General features: G+C 49.0%; 1 protein-coding gene across 1 annotated transcript in view; it reads left to right on the top strand.

The window, feature by feature from the left end:
• Positions 1-17040, top strand: part of MKNK2 (MAPK interacting serine/threonine kinase 2) — a 42406-nt gene continuing 25366 nt past the window's right edge. The window contains exons 1-5 of the mRNA XM_081177871.1: positions 1-117; positions 2053-2210; positions 10657-10738; positions 11906-12007; positions 13282-13379. Coding sequence (XP_081033997.1) covers positions 2163-2210; positions 10657-10738; positions 11906-12007; positions 13282-13379 — 330 coding nt within the window. The 5' untranslated portion in view covers positions 1-117; positions 2053-2162. The remainder of the gene's footprint in view (positions 118-2052; positions 2211-10656; positions 10739-11905; positions 12008-13281; positions 13380-17040) is intronic.

Raw genomic sequence — 17040 nt, 5'->3', positions numbered from 1 at the left:
GCGGGGGCCGCCGCCTATATAAGGCTCCGCGCGGCGCCTGCTCCGAACCTCCCTTCCCGAGCCCGGCTGTGCCTTTTCCATCTACAGTGGCGCCAGCACTGCGGAGCCCGAGCCTCGGTAAGGGGGACCGCGGGCCGGGGGGAGGGCTGCCGAGGGCCGGATCGGATTCCCCCCCCCGCTTGTCCCCCCCCCATCCCCGGGCGCTTTTGCAAAGCCGCGTCCCTTGCATTGCGCTTTGCAAAAAGCGATTTGCAAAAAACCAGAGACGACTGGATCTCCGTAGTTCTGCAATGGAAATGGGGGGGGGGGAGAGAGAGAGAGAGAGAGAGAGAGAGAGAGAGAGAGAATGGTTTGGAAGAAGACTTAAGATGGGGGGGTGTAAATGCCCCCCAGCAAATAAAGCAGGCCGGGAGTATTGCATTCCCCCCCCCCCCTTGTTTGCAAACTCATTGCATGGCGCGCGCAGCTGTGTGTGTGTTTTTAAGGGGGGGAGGGGTTTTGCAGTGGGAAAGGAAGGGGGAGGGGCTGGGGAGGCAGCCCTTCACCCCCCCAATATCCCCCTTTCTCTCTTTTTTACCGTGTTTTGGTGGGGCCCCCCCTTATTTTTGCAAATGGGGTGTGTGTGAAAATCTTATGTTTTTCCTTTTTGCAAACCTGGCAGCATTGAAAAGGGCCGGATTGTGTTGTTGTTGTTGTTGTGTTGCAATCCTGGGGAGGTGTGTTTGCGGGGGGGGGAAGGAAGCTTTGCGGGGGCGTATCCGTTTCACGCCCCCCCTCAGTGGTGAGCGATTCTTTTTCTCCTCCCCCCTTTTACCTTCTTCCTGAATGCAATAATAGAAAATGAACTCAACGCGAATGATCACGCCCCCCTCCCTTGCTATCCAGGATGTAGGGTTTTTTTTTCTTGGGGGGGGTGACTTAGGAAATAGTCCACCCCTCCTGGAAAAAGGGGTGTGCATTTTTGCTGTTACCCCCCCTCCAATTGCAGATTTTCAGAATAAAGTCCAGAGAGCGTTGGGTTTATTATGATTTTACTGCAAATCCGCGAGTTTCCTTCTCTTAAAGTCTATTCTATCTGCCCCACAAGATCGGCTGCAAAATATTATATATGGTTTTTGTGGGTCGACGGGATGGGGGAGGAAATATTAAAATTTTGTGTTGCTGGGGGGGGATATAACATTCCTCTCCTACCAGTTCTCAGCTGCATCTAACTGCAACCACTGTTTTAGATCTAGGGGCATGACCACTGATTTCAGTGGGTCTACTTTTGAGTAGGGCTTGAGTTGGCGGCATAATCCCTGCTTTCCAAAAGGCCTGTTGTGTGTGTGTGTGTGTGTGTGTTGCCCACCCCCTTTGTACACACCCCCTTTTCCCTTCCTTCCCTGGGGCCTGTACTTCCAACATCTGCCTTCGCTCCAAGAATTTTGTTCCCCCCCTTCCTTTGAAAAATAAAATAAAGCAAAACCTCTTTCAAATAATAAACAAGGAATTTTCTTCCTAAACTTTGCATTGCATCACAAAGCGACGAAAAACTGGTGCAACAGAGAGAGAGAGAGAGAGAGAGAGAGAGAGAGAGGGAGATGGAGATATTTTTGTAATAAAGGCCCTGTGTCGAAGAGGTTGGGAACTGAATCTTAAATGCACAAACTATTATTACTGTGATTATGACGATGATTATGATTATTAAATACAAGGATTCCTGTGCAAAAGGGCCTCTGTTGTCAGAGAAAAATACTTGCTCCCCCCCAAAAAAAACCCCACTTCTTTGTGTGTTTGTTTGCAAAATCTCCGCTTGCAATTTTCTATATTTCGGGACGCACTCTGTTCCTGTGTTGTGTTGTGTGTCATTTGCAAACCCTCGTTCTCATTTCTCTATCCTTTTTTCCAGGAGTCTGGTGCTTTGCTTTTAAATTTCCTTTGTCAAAAATGAGATCCCCCCCCCCCCAAAAAAAACCCCAACAGCTATTTTATGGTTATGCACCCAGTGGCTGAGTCTTGAACTTTTTTAAAAATAAAAATAAATCCTTTCTCCTCTTTTCTCTCCTTTTACAGGGTCTCCATCGGCAGACCCGGACTAGCTTCACCCCAATTTATTTTCCTTCTCCGCCCCCCTTTTCTTTTCTTTACTCCCCCCCTTCATTTACATCTTCAAAACCTCCAAAATGGTGCAGAAAAAAACAGAACTCAAAGGTTTCCACCGTTCCTTCAAGGTAAGATAGATTAAAACTATTAATATTTAACGGAAGTCGTGTTGAGGAGTTAATGTGTCTGGGTTTTATTAATGCCTTCTGAAAGTTGCTTCCCTTTTCTGTTTTCCCCTTTTTAAAAAAAGTTGCGTTTTTGCAATGCAGTCCCAAGCATATGTACGTATAAAGAAGCCCCACTGAATTCAATAGGGCTTACTCCCAGGTAACTGGGCCTAGGCTTGCAATGCCTTTGTTGCTCATTGGTAAAAAAAATTGTGGAGAGACTTACGTTGGGAATCAAAATATGTGCTGTGAAACCGTTTGCACTGAAACTTTTGGAGCACGTATATCCATTATAAAAAGGCTTAATTTTTTTTTAAGGTACATGCAAGCTTCTGAGCTACACAAGACTCCTAGTCAGGAGAGCTGACTCGGGATCCTGTGTGGCACAGGTGGTCTTCCTCAGAGTAGTGGAAAATACTTCCTTAGTAGGCCTAACCCCGAAACTTTTGCTGCTGCAGATATAATAGTAGCATATAATTATAATATAATATAATATAATTATAATAATAATCCTACACACTGCTACGTAGAGATGGTGAGGATTAGACCACCTTCTCCCTGTCCTCCGCCCCACCAAAAAGCGAGTTTTTGACCTTGTCCGTCAAATTATTGAGGACTATCAGGACTGGAGGGTCTCTGCCCCGTGGAGATTACAATCAAAGGGGGGAAATAGGCACGGGGACGTAGCAGGTGGTTGGGGCCCGAGAGGAATAATACCTTTATTGTCAACGTACAACCTGAAATCAACCGACATAATACTGATTAAAAGGAACCCTACATAATAACGATTAAAAATAATAATTAATAATGATTTACGACACCTTGTCGTAGGGTTTGTCTTGGTGGGTGTGCGTTGTCAGAAGCAATGCTTTAGCAACAAGTTGTGTTGCAGTTTCGGGCGTCTGCGTGGAGCGCTGTACATTTTTACTTTTCTGAGTTGTGTGCGAGATTAATTTGCTGCTGGGTCAGACTCCTAGAGGAGAAGCCTTTGGCGCTTGCAAGCTCTTTTGAAAGAGAGAGCCGGGTGCTTGCATTTAATGAAGGCTTGCTTGCCGTTTCGCTGGCGCCCTGACATGCAATGGTGCTGGGGTTCTTGTGTATGTGTGTGTTTTGCTGAATGAGCAAAAAGAGGGTTGTGTCTGTTCCTTTGGCCGGAACGTGTGTTTAGGGAGACGGCCAGGGCCCGACTTCTGTGTTGTGCAAGTTCGCCAGGGAATCCTGTCCTTCCAAACTGGTTGCCTGAAATGTTTGGGGAGTGATGCAAGTCGTGTGTAGGCGCCGCCTCGACTTCCGTGATTTATGAGCCGATGGCAGTTCCCCAAAACCCTTTGGCAGGCTGGCTTGGTGGCAACATGACCTCTCTGCGTCTCTCTGCTCTCCATAGGCAGGTTTCTAGTCCCCATGGAGGCAGCGATATCGCCTGCACGCTTTCTGCAATTCCTGTTGATCCTCAGGTGCTCTCTGCTAGTTGCAGCCAGGTTTCTAGTCCTCGTGGAGGCCAAGATGTTGTTGCTACAGGTGTGTGCGTTTGTGTGGCAATGGTTGCTTGTGCCCTGCCTCCTCTGAGTAGAACCTTGTTTGGACGCCTCCCAGGTTGAATAAATGAGGCCAAAGTGTTTTGTTTTTGTAATTTGCACAAAACAGGGTTATGGCTGGTGTGAGTCAGGATCCCGCGATGTGGCTGCAATTGTCTGAACTGCTGAGTGGCAGGTGACCTTTAGCTTGTGAAATGACGGGTTCCTGCCACTCCAAAGGGGACCCTGGGTAGCTCCGTTGGTTAGAGCCTGGTGCTGATATTGCCAAGGTTGTGGGTTCAATCCCCGTCAGGGTCAACTGCAGGGCTGCACTCAATTTCAAGCAAAACACCCGGAAAACACTCCCAATATTTTAGCCTTTCTTGAACAGACCAAAGGAGGGAGGAGTCCCAGGGCCAGACAGGTTTCCACGCCTGTCTCTACTGCCTTGTACCCATTTCACAGGCGGGATAGCCGAGTCCCGGTTGGTTGTTTGGCCCGGCAGATTAATTCCTCCCTGCAGGGCTGCCAACCCTGCGCTCAGAGTCATGGGGCTTGTCCCGTGATGCGCCGCCTCCCTCCCTGTCTGGTTGCCGAGGGCTCTCCCTAATTATGGGATTCCGGCGTCCTGGTTGGCAGAGGCTGGGAGCCACGCGGGAGGGCTGGTCCTCTGCGGCTCGGAGCCAGACCGGTTGGGCAGGTCGGAAGAGAAGCTGGGAAAAGAATCATCAGAGTTAGAAGGGGTTCCTGAGGGTCATCCAGTCCAACCCCCTGCAGTGCAGGAATCTTTTGCCCAGCGTGGATCTCGAACCTGCGACCCTGGGGTTTCGTTGCAGTTCAGGCCTGGGCTGGATTTGCCAGGAGAACATTGGAAAGACTGCAGGATGAGACCTGGCCTAGCACCATCCTGTTCTCCCAGTGGCCAAATTACCCCCAAGAACCTAGGGATCCAGATAGACTGCCGCTGGACAGGGAGGCTCCATAGGAACATAAGAAGAGCTTGGCTGCAGGATCAGGCCAAGTGACCCACCTAGCCCAGCTTCTGTTCTCACTGCGGCTCACCGGATGCCCCCATGGATCTGAGCAAAAGAGCAACTCTCCTCCCATCCTGCGGATCCGTCTCCTTTTGGAGGTTGTGGCCTCTCCTTCCTTGGAGGTCTTCAAGCCAAGGTTGGGTGGCCATCTGTCCTGGGAGCTTGAGCTGAGATCCCTGCTTTTGCAGCGGGTTGGGCTGGATGACCTTGAGGGTTCCCTTCCAACTCTACGATTCCATGCTTTCCAGCAACTGGTCTTCAGAAGCACTTCTAGCCTTCCTTGCTAGTAGCCCTGTCTGCCGTGGCGTTGCCTCATCCTGTTTTTTTAACCCTTCTGGGTTGGTGGGCATGACTGGCTCCTGTAGCAAGGAGTTCCATAGTTTTAACGGCGCACAAGAAGGGCTTTCCTCTGTTCGTCCCAGATCTCCCGACTGTCCAGCTTTGTTGGGACGTCCGTAAGCGTCTGTGAGAGAGGGAGAAAAGCTTTTCACTCTTTTTCCCACAGTGGACGTAATCGTACAAACGTATGATTGCTTCCCTCTTCTCCAAATTAAAAGGCTGCACGATTTTTTGCAGCTGGAATAATCCTGCAAACGTTGCAGGCGAGTAGCCGTGTGGGTCAAGACAACACAGCCGTGGGGGTCATCTGGTTCTCTGGTCATCATGGCTGGGCTGCAGCTCCCAGTTGCCACCATAGCCTGATGTTCAGGGATGATGGGATTTGTAGTTCTGTACTGGGGTGGCAAGGCTCCCTATTTACTGCACTTGCAGACCGCCTTCTTTGTCCACTGAGCTCAAAGTGGCGTCGTTCCTGGTTCTGTTCAATTAATCACCCCAGCAACCTTGCAGGGTAGACCAGCCTAGCCAGAGCGGCGATTCCGACAAGAAAAGTGACCTTCCCAAAGGGTTTTGCTCTGTTCTTTCTCCTGCCTTCTTCAGTCCTTTGCAGGTAGCAGAGTCGGGAGAGTTGAGTTTATGGCTCGATGGGGATTCGAACTCAGATCTCGCCTGCTCCAGCTGTGAGATGCCGGTTTTAAAACGGTGCTCCGACTTCCAGAGTGAATCTGTGTGGCGTCAGGGTCAGGCACCGAGGAGTCTGCGACTCCAAACCCTCACTGGCTGATCTCTGGAATATCTCTCGCTCAACTTCAGCCTGCTTCGCAAGGTTGTGAAGATAAAACAGGAAGCTTCCTTGCTGGTCCATGCAGCTCAGTATTAACGGCAACCAACTGGCAGTGCCTATCCAGGGCTTCCTAGTCAGAGATGTTGAGGATCAAAACTAGGCTTTCTGCATTCAAATCTTCCCTGCGGGTTGGAATAGATGACCCCCTGGTGTCCCTCAAAAATCTACGCTTCTATGATAACTATGGGGTGAGAGAAGGAACCTTTTTGTGGGGTCCATCGGCCGCCTCCATCCATGCCTCCAAATCTCCTATGTTCTTAACCCCATCCCCTGTCCTACAGCCAACCTCATGGGGTTTTCCGCCTGCAGATAACAGCTGCTCTTAGAAATAATCTTATTTTCGTTTCCCTCTCCAGCGCGTGCTGAGATCCCGTACTCCATTCCTCCTTATGTAATGCAAAATCTTTTCTTTGCAACTTAGAATGCGGGTGTGTGCCTCAAACGCCCAATTTTGCACGGGGCTCGACATGCCCCCCCCCCCCGGTAGCGTTTCCTGCCAGTATTTTTCCAAGAGATTTCTTGCAAGACGCCTTTCGGGTTGGCGATGGTCGAAGCCTCCCGGCCACCCTGTGACTTTGCTGCCTAATCTCAAATTAATGCCCTTGCGCTTATTTTTAAACATGCCGGCATGCACACACACACACACACACACACACACACATATACACACAGCCTGCACAATAGATTCCCTTGCATTTATTGCTCGTCGTGAAAAGCCTGAGTTGCTACACAACTCTCCAGTTTTAAAAGAGAGCAATGAAGGGACTGCGTGTGCAGCCTCAGTTCTGGGTTTGTGTGCGCGCACAAGTGTGTTTCACGGGGTGACAGAAGGAGGCCGCCGAATGGAGGCATGACAGTTCCTGCAGTCCCCCCCCCCCCTTTTTGCACTCCGCGTTTTGCAAAACTCGCTTGTGGCCGGGTGATGTAACTTCTCCACGGCTGGGAGGCCCCATGGAGGGATATTTGGCGCAGCGCGGGATGGGTTATGTAAGCGCATCTTGGGCTCCGCAGTCTGTGCGTTTGGTGCGCAAAGGCACAAGGGAGTCTCATACAGGGAATTCGCAGACCCGGGTTTTGCAAAATCCAAAGTGGCAGGAGCAGAGAGGTTGAAGGAGAAACCCGGAAATGGGTCTGTGGGTTTTCCTGTTGTTGTTTTTGCATTTTTTGAGGGATGGGTGGAAATTAAGCAGGCACAAAGGGGATCGGGGGTTGGCGCAAGCAGAGCGGAAAATAATTATTATTAATAATAATAATAATAATAATAATTTATACTCCCCCACTCCAGTCTGGCTGGGTTTCCCCAGCCACACTGGGCGGCACCCGACACATAGAAAAACACAATAAAATGTCAAACATGAATAGCCGCAATCTTTTTTTTAAAAAATGTTTTTATTAACAATTTCAACATATCAAAACATATCATATTCATTATTTTCTCCCCCTTTCCCCCACCCCCCTCAAACCCTCTCTCCCCTCCCCTAGAGATTTCTCAGCAAATATTATTCTATATTATACAAATCCTTACATTATCTGTCTACCATGTTATCAATCAATAAATTTGTGTATGTTTATTCAACCTGCCAAGGAGTCCGTCCAACTCGTTTTGTTTGTTTTTAAGTAATTTGTAAAAAGTTCCCATTCTTCTTTAAAGTCACAGTTGCCCTTATCTCGCAGTTCTTATGTCAGCTTAGCCAATTCTGCGTAGTTCACCAATTTCTCTTGCCGCTGCGGATAGAATCATAGAATCGTGAGCTGGAAGGGAACCCCAGGGGTCATCCAGCCCAACCCGCTGCAAGGCAGGAATCTCAAGCCAAGCAGCCATGACAGGTGGCTATCACACCTTTGCTTCAAAAACCTGCAAGGAAGGAGAATCTGCAACCTGTCGAACAGCTCTTCCTGTCAGAAAGTTGGAATCTCGTTTCTGGTCACGGGTTCGAGTCTTACCGTCCGGAGCAGGAGGAAACTAGCTTGTTCTGTGCTAGGGACCAATGCAACAGAGGGGTGTGTTGGTGTCCAGAGAGCTTGAACAAAATATTTCTCTCTCTCTCTACTGTGGGAAGCGCCTGCCTCCTTCACCTGAGTAGATTTCATAACAGCCTGTCTATCCAGGCTGCGGGTTCAAAAGGCGCCGCTTGTGGCAAGGCTGCTGCTCCCTCCCTTTTTTTGGCCTGGAGTGAGATGGGGGTGGATTTGGTTTGTGGTCAGGGGGTGCTAATAACGGGGTTTACGATGGGAGCGGGGGGCTTAATCCTCGGAGGCTAGTTCCCCCCAGGGGGAAGAGTTGCTTGAGCATGTGCAGAGAGCACTCAAGGAGCAGGCTTGGAAACTCGGATATAGAAGCCAGGCGCTAAATCTTAAACTAGGGTTTCCTTTTGGGTGAAAGGAATTCCAGGAAACCTCTGCTTTAAGAATCTAAGAGGTTCTTAGAAGACTTGAGTAAATGCTTGAACTATTTGAAAAGCAATTGTAATAAACAGATTACGCTGGTAGGACTGCAAGAAGTTCTGTAAGGAGGGCTATGTGAAATATTGCAAGTTAATGATAATTAAAAGTAATAGAGAAATCAAGAAACGCAGAATAATAATAATAATAAATTTATTATTTATACCTCGCCCATCTGGCTGAGTTTCCCCAAGTGATAAAGAACGGAAAATCTTCAGAGGTTGTTGACGGCAGTCTAAAATATTGTATAAGATAAGAACTTATGTTAAATGACTGTTGGAAATGATATGTTAGAAAATTAATTAAAATGTATATAAAAGAAAAGAAAACCTCTGCTTTAGTCCACACTCAATGCCGTTTCCATTTCCGCTGTGCGTGTTTCTCCGCCTTACGAGTGAATTGTCATAAGAGGAAGCCGCGGTCAAGCAATGTAGCTGAGATCGTTGAATTGTCGCGTCGGAAGGGAGCCCAGTGGTCATCTAGTCCAACCCGCCCCCCCCCCGGCGAATAGACATTCTGCTGCGGTGACCACAACCTAGGTTTAAGGTGCCAAGCTTAGATAGCTGAGTTTCGGGGGGTGGGGATCCTACAAAGAGATGTTAAGGATTGAGGGCTGACTAGATGACTCTTGGGGGTCCCTTCCAGCCGTTCCCCGATTCTGTGACAGGCGCTGTTCCCTGAGCTGCTCCTCTTCTACCTTCAAGGTCCTGAATATAGAATGTGGACTTGAGGAACCTGGATGAGAAGCTCTGTTGGTTAGAGCGTGGTGCTTGATAATAATGCCAAGGTTGCGGGTTCGATTGCCGTGCAGCGGGTCAGACTAGAGGATCCTCAGGGTGCCTTCCGACTCTTAATATTCTATGATTCTATTCCTTAATATCAATGCTGGGGGTGTATTCAAAGTCCATTTGCCACCCCCACACCACCCCTGTGGCGCAGCCCAGAAAGGAATCTGCCACATGCTTTTTAATAATAATAATAATAATAATAATAATAATAATAATAATAATAATAATAATACTATAAATTAATTTATACCCCGCCCATCTGGCTGGGCTTCCCCAGCCACTCTGGGCAGCTTCCAACAAAGTATTAAACTACAGTAATGCATCAAACATTCAAAGCTTCCCTAAACAGGGCTGCCTTCAGATGTCTTCCAAAAGTCTGGTAGTTGTTTTTCTCTTTGACATCTGGTGGGAGGGCGTTCCACAGGGCGGGCGCCACCACCGAGAAGGCCCTCTGCCTGGTTCCCTGTAGCTTTGCTTCCACCAGAAGGCTTTCAGTGCTGGACTCCATGTCCGGGCAGAACGATGTGGGTGGAGACGCTCCTTCCGATATATAAATGTGCAGCTCAGGTCCAGGAGAGGCTTAGTGCGAAGCTCAGGTCTAGCAGACGCCTCCTGTGTTTTCTGCTTCGGAGCACCTGGTGTCTCTGCAAGCTTCTGTCCTCGCCCTGCCCTGCCGTTCCCAAACAAGCTGTCTCCTCCCTGCTCATTATGGGCTGGTTCCCCAGCCACAGCCAGTGGGGCAGCGTTCCGGCCGGGTCTGGTTAGGCTACCCTGCGGTTCTCCTCCCCGTTGGCCTCCTTTTGCGGCCTCCACCAGTCACACCTGTCCACAGAGACTGTGTACTGGGGAAGAGTCAGATTCTTGGTTTTGTTCTCCCTCGCCAGTGTGTCGCGCAGCAGGGAAGAAACCGGTTTGAGCGCTTTCAAGGGAGTCGGCTCCTGCAAAGCTGCAATTGCAGGTTGCTAAGTTTCTAGTCCACAAGAAAAGTTCAAATTACTTTTTATTTGTTGAATCAACCAGTTCCGTCCGGGTTGAACGACACACAAAGCTGCCTCTGGAAAAGCAAAACTAGCCCCTAAGTGGCAAGGGGTTTTAAAAAAACGTACAAAATTTTGGTTGCCTACCTGCGCCCATTAAATATCATTGACCTAAAGGGAGCAGGCAGGAGAACATCTCTGAAGGTTTTCTGTGCTTGGGTGGCTGGCCAGAAAAAGTTGGCGGCGATGGCGGCTGCCGTTTAAGAAGCTGGCAGCTCAGGTCTAGCAGAGGCCAAATGTGCCACTCAGGTCTAGCAAATGCTTTCTACTGAATATGCACCTCAGGTCTAGGAGAGGCTAAGTGTGTAGCTCAGGTCTAGCAGACCCCTAGTATCCCCCGGAAGCTTCTTACCAGCATTCCCCCCTTTAATTCTGGCTTGGATGTGACTTTCTCTCCCTCTACTCCCAGGGCCAGAACCCGTTTGACATCGAATTCTCCCAGTCCACTCACCTGGATTCTGTCTTCAACTTCGAATGCCCCTCTCGGCCCGGTGAGCACCGCCCTTTTAATTCCGTTTTGCTTTCTGAAAGGGGTCAGGAGGAAGAAAAGTAGTTCCTGAACTGGGAATTGTCCTAGGTTTACGCCTCTTGAGATTCAGACAAATTGATGGAGGGTATCTCTATTCCGGGTGGCGCTGTGGGTTAAACCACAGAGCCTATGACTAGCCGATCAGAAGGTCGGCGGTTCGAATCCCCGCGACGGGGTGAGCTCCCGTTGCTTAGTCCCAGCTCCTGCCAACCTAGCAGTTTGAAAGCACATAAAAGTGGAAGTAGATAAGTAGGTACCGCTCTGGCGGGAAGGTAAACGGCGTTTCCGTGCGCTGCTCTGATTCACCAGAAGCGGCTTAGTCATGCTGGCCACATGACCCGGAAGCTGTACGCCGACTCCCTCGGCCAGTAAAGCGAGATGAGCGCCGCAACCCCAGAGTTGTCCGCAACTGGACCTAATGGTCAGGGGTCCCTTTACCTTTTTACCTCTATTCCAGGGATTGTGAACTGCAGGGGAGAGGAATGCGGCCCCCGAGACCTCTCCTTCTGGCCCTCATAACTCTCCTATTTATTGGGTTCAGAATGCCACCTTTTCCCTCTAAACTGGCATTCATGGTTTCCTCCCCATCTTGTGAGGTGGGTTCAGTTAAGAAGTGGTGGCTGGTTTTGTGAACAGGTGTCGGGATTTTAACCCTGGTCTTGACCCAGGGTTTCCCAAACTTGGGTCTCTAGCTGTTTTTGGACGACAGCGCCCATCATGCCCAGCTAGCAGGACCAGTGGTCAGGGGTGATAGGAACTGTAGTCTCAATACAGCCAGGGACCCAAGTTTGGCAAACTGCTCTAACCACTGCGCAGCACTGCCCTACTGCACAAAGGTGAAGCTTCTATTAATAGGCCCGCCCACATTTGCCCCTTAGCCCCGCCCACCGCTGTCATGTGGAACAGCCTCCCCACCCTGGTCTTAATTACTGTAATGGAGCCTCCGTTTTCAAAGAGAGACTACCTTGAAATATAAGCCGCTGGCTGTTTCATGCAAAATGCAAAGTTTAAGGGCGACCTCAGAACCCAGCATGCCTCTGGTTTTAGGGATTGTTGCGTACCTGGTCCTGGGTTCAAGTTCTGTATTTAACTGTGATTCTCCCCCCCCCCCTCAAATCTCGTGGAACAGACATGCCTTCGAGTCAGCCCATCGACATCCCCAACGCGAAGAAACGGAACAAAAAGAAAAAACGCTGTCGGGCCACGGATAGCTTTTCCGGAAGGTTTGAAGGTGAGCCGCTCAAGTTGCTGGTCCTCAGCGTTTATTCTCGAAATCGTCACCTCCGGCCTTCCCCTTGCAGCAAAACGTTTTCCGCTCAGTCCTTGTGGCTTCGTGAGAGGGGCTGTGTCCGCAGAAACCTGCAGCAAAACAGTTGCAGGAGAGATGTGTGTTTATTTATCCAAATTTGCAAACTTTGAAAAAGTAAATAAAGCCCACCCTGCAATCTATACAGACCAGGAAACGATACAAATGCGCAAAATCTGCTCCAAAGGCTGGGAAAGGAAGTGGTGCTTTTTCAAAGGAGATGGATTAGACCAGGAGAAGTTTGTTCTCATGCAGTTGTTGGACTACAACTCCCATCCTCTCAAACTAGCAGGACTGGCAGTCAGGGATTATGGGAACTGTAGTCGGAAAACAGCTGGAGACCCATATTTGGGAAACCCTGGATTAGACGCTTGCATTTAGGGAAAGGTTGGTGTAGACTGCACTGAGCTGGATGAGACCCAAAGGTGTGACGCTGTTTGAAGGAGAGCTTCCTTTTTAAACCAGCCTGTTCGTTCAGAATCATGAGGACCAGCCCCTTGTTTTATTTTTGCAGGAACAGTGAGTGGCAATGAGGACTAGAACTTTAAACCGGCAGGGACTGCAGCTACTGGCTATTTTACTATTAGGCGGTCTGTCAGTATGCTTTTTTTGTTCTTGTTGTTGATGTTCTGTAATGTGTTTTGAATGATATAGGGAGGCATGCAAATTGAAATAACAGCAACAACGATGATGATTATCTGTAATTTGAGGCACAGCAGGGAGAGGCGTCTGCAAAATTCAGGCAAAGGTGGACGATGTCAAATCAACAAAGCCATCAGTTAAAATAAGATGATCTGGTGCTTGGGGTTTTTTTTTTTGAAGAATGGAAGCCTTTTCCGGATCATTTGGAGAAATATGGCAGCATGAAGAATCCGTGATCAGGATTCGCACTATGAGCAGCAGAAAGAACGAACGATGATTGTGCTACGGCTGTGTTAAAAAAGAGGGGAGACAGGCAAAGGGAGCGGGGAGATCAGAAAAACATCACGGAAAACGAGATGGGAAGTTGGCGATACAAAAAGAACATTTTTAAAATATATATTGGACTTTTATTTGGAATTTTTGGAATATAAACACAGTTTTTGGAATAAGCAAAGTTCAGGCAACGACGCAGGGAATAGCACTTTTATTCCCCCCCATAATTCTCTTCTTTCCTTGTCTCTCTCTCTCCCCCCCCCCCGTACCCTGCAAACCTTCAGACGTTTACCAACTCCAGGAAGAGGTCCTTGGGGAAGGAGCTCATGCAAAAGTCCAGGCCTGTGTTAACCTCATTACCAACAAAGAGTATGCAGTGAAGGTAAGGGAGCTTGGGGACTTTGGGGTTTGAGCCCCGGGTCGGGCAAGAGATTTCTGCATGGCAGCGGGTTGGGATGGATGACCCTCGGGGTCCCTGCCAGCTCCACAAATCTGTGATTCTCACGGAAGCCGGCCGGATGCCCTGGGGTTTAGGTGCTTCTGCCTGCAAGTGGGATTCTCTCCCCTCCTGCAACTCCATTGCGTTTTGGGTGTGAGATGGTTGTGTTGCGCTTTTACTGTTGCCTGTTATGGCTGCCTCTGACCGCAGAGGCATAGCGTAGCTATTGTGGCTGCCGGCCAGTGATGACTCAATCCTCCAAACCCTCTTTTGAAGCCGTCCACGATCGTGGCCCTGGCCATCTCTTGTGGCAGGGAGTTCCACAGGCCCTGCGTGAAGGTCTTTCCTGGGCCAAAATTGGTGTGTGTGTGAGGAATTTCCAGCATAAAATGTCTTCGGTAGTGTTTTCCCGGTTGGTGTGGTTAGCCGGGATTGGGGGGGGGGAGAGAGAGAGAATTAAAGAAACGCTTCACGGGTAGGTCTTTGTGCTATTGGAATAGGAGCAAGGACAATTGGGGTTTAGGTGCTTTCCTCCACATGTGGTGGGAGTGTCCCAAAATTCAACTATTCTGGACAAACAACCATACGAGAAATAAGTAAAATAACCAAGCAAGTATTAGAAACCACCCCAGAATTGGCCTTATTAAACATCTTCCAAGACAACAATGCCCACTTACACCACAAAGAACTCATAACCCGCCTACTTTCAGCAGCCAGAAAGACCATAACCAGACACTGGAGAGACCTGTCAGGAGGAAGCATGGACCAAATAGTATGGGAAACAGCCGTACTAGAAAAATTAACCAATAAACTGAAACTGACACGGGGACAAATAGAAGAAGACACCTTCACCCCGGTATGGCTCCCCTTTATCACACACACAGCCAAACAGGACAATGACAAGAATCCACCAACGGCATACAAATCAATATGGCTAACCGGATCCAAAACACCCACCCACCTCACCCCACTCACACACGAAAACAAAGATCACCACAGCCAACCACAAAGGAACAGCCACACCCTGGGCCTGGCACCCCCAAACTTGGCCCTCCAGCTGTTTTGGGACTACAGTCCCCATCATCCCTGACCACTGGTCCTGTTAGCTAGGGATGATGGGAGTTGTAGTCCCAAAACACCTGGAGGGCCGAGTTTGGGGATGCCTGCCATCTCTCACCACCAAAGGATCTCAAGTGAACAGAAGAACCTGCACAAGCAACGCTGACACCAAACCCTACAATATATTAAGTAAAATAGAAACGTCGCCCCCGACCCCCCCATCTTCCCCACCCACCTCTTTCCCCCTTTCCTTCCGAATGTCTCAACAAATGAAACTGATTTGTAAAAATGTTACATGGAGAAAAGAAAATACGAGAGAGAGGCATTGCACACACTTTTGTAAATCAAGAAAATATTTAATAAAAATACATTTTTTAAAAAAACCCAACTCAGGCGCCTTCCCAGCTCTTAGCATTTGGCTTTAAGGAACGCCCACGGATTTGAGTCTCGTGAGACAGGAAGGAAAGCTCTTTTTTTAGGGAAGCTTTTAATGTTTGATGTATTACAGTATTTTAATATTTTTTTGGAAGCCGCCCAGAGTGGCTGGGGAATATATAAATTATTATTATTATTATTATTATCCATCAGCTGGTGCCGTGTCTGCCACCCGTTGCAATCGCTTCCTTATTTTCCTCTGCCTCTTTTTTCACCACCCACCCCAAAGAAGAAATTCCTCTCTGCAGTCTTGCACAAGGCTGGTTTTTCAGTGCATGGGAGATGCAGAGGGAGGGAGGGCGGGCAGTGGCGGCAAAACTGGCCTTTTTTTGTGGAGGCAGAAGTTGTGGAGGGCCGAGGTGGTGACCTGCCTGCCTGTGCCGGAGGGGAGGAGAACAGCTGCTGGTCTGGCGCTGGCACACCCCCCCCCCCTCGTCCCCTTCCCTTTCATGCGAGGGAGAGGAACAAGCAGGCCTTTTCATCGGGCTTTGGCTGCAAAGCGGCATCTTGGGGCGAGGAGAGAAGTTTAGAGCTCCGTAAATAATCCGATTCTCGCTCCTTATGACTGGGGGGGGGGTTTGGGCTGCGGCAGTGATGGCACCTCCCAAAAGGAAGCCCCTCGCCCCTTTCCGGAGCCAGATTTTGGGTGCAGATGGGGATATTATAATAATAATTCAATTTGATTCCCTCCCCCTCTTTCTTTTTTTCTCTTTCTCCTCCTGTGATGAGGCTGTATTTTAATGTTGTATTTTAATCTTGTTTTTAAGTTGTAGTCATTCAACTTGTTTTTATTATTGGTTGTTAGCCACCCTGAGCCTGGCCTTGGCTGGGGAGGGCAGGGTATAAATACAATTTATTTTTATTATTATTATTAATAATAATGTATTACAGTAGTACTTTATTGTCAGTCTGCCCTGTTTAGTGTCCATTTCATGGAATGTCCACAGCAAACCCGGAAGTACCAGAACTGGTTACTTCTGGGTTTGCCGCTCGCACACGCCCGCTAAATCATGCTTCATGCATGTGCAGAAGCGCAAAACCACGCATGCGCAGAGCGGCGCTTTGTCGAGCGTCTGGGGCTCCGGAACGGATCCAGGAATCAAAACAAGGTACCACTGTATTTATAGCCTGCCCATCTGGCTGAGTTTCCCCAGCCAATCTGGGCGGCTTCCAACAAAATATTAGAATACAATAGTCCTTCAAATATTAAAAGCTTTCCTAAACAGGGCTGCCTTCAGATGTCTCCTAAAAGTCTGGTGGTTGTTTCTGCCTTCGACATCTGGTGGGAGGGCATTCCACAGGGCGGGTGCCACTACCGAGAAGGCCCTCTGCCTGGTTCCCTGTAACTTGGCTTCTCGCAATGAGGGAACTGCCAGAAGGCCCTCGGCGCTGGACCTCAGTGTCCGGGCAGAATGATGGGGGTGGAGACGCTCCTTCAGGTATACTGGACCGAGGCCGTTTAGGGCTTTAAAGGTCAGCACCAACACCAATATAAAATGAACGTATTCTCTCTCTCTTCTTAAGAACTTTGGGTTGAGTGAAAAGTAACAGGCGTGTTTTTCAGTTTACAATTTTGTTATTTAGCGTTGCGGACAGTTGGTCGGCGTTTCCCAAACTTAGGTCTCCAGCTGTTTTGGGACTACGATTCCCATCATCCCTGACCGCTGGTCCTGCTAGCTAGGGAGGGTGGGAGTTGTAGTGCAAAAACAGCTCCAGGCGTGATCTTCTGAAATATTGTACTAGATTACTCTTTGCGTCCTTTCGAAGGGGAGAGAGAAGCAAAAATTTGGGGGGGGGTATGTGCATGGGGGGGAATGCTTCTCTCACAAAAGCAGCCGCCACGCCCAAGCGCATTCATAGAATTGTAGAGTTGGGACCCCTGAGGGTCATCCAGTCCAACCCCCTGCAATGCAGGGATCTCAGTTCAAGAACTCCTGGCAGATGGCCAGCCAACCTCTGCTTAAAAACTTCCAAGGAAGGAGAGGCCACCACCTTCTACCCAGCTCTTACTGTCGGAAAGATTTCCTGATGTTTAGTCGGAATCTACTTTCTTGTAGCTTGAAGCCATGGGTTCGAGTCCTGCCCTCCGGAGCAGGAGAAAACAAATTGC

The sequence above is a fragment of the Podarcis bocagei genome (genome assembly GCF_964188305.1).
Source record: "Podarcis bocagei genome assembly, chromosome: 18".
NCBI lineage: Eukaryota > Metazoa > Chordata > Lepidosauria > Squamata > Lacertidae > Podarcis > Podarcis bocagei.
This window is presented reverse-complemented; position numbering and strand designations above follow the sequence as displayed.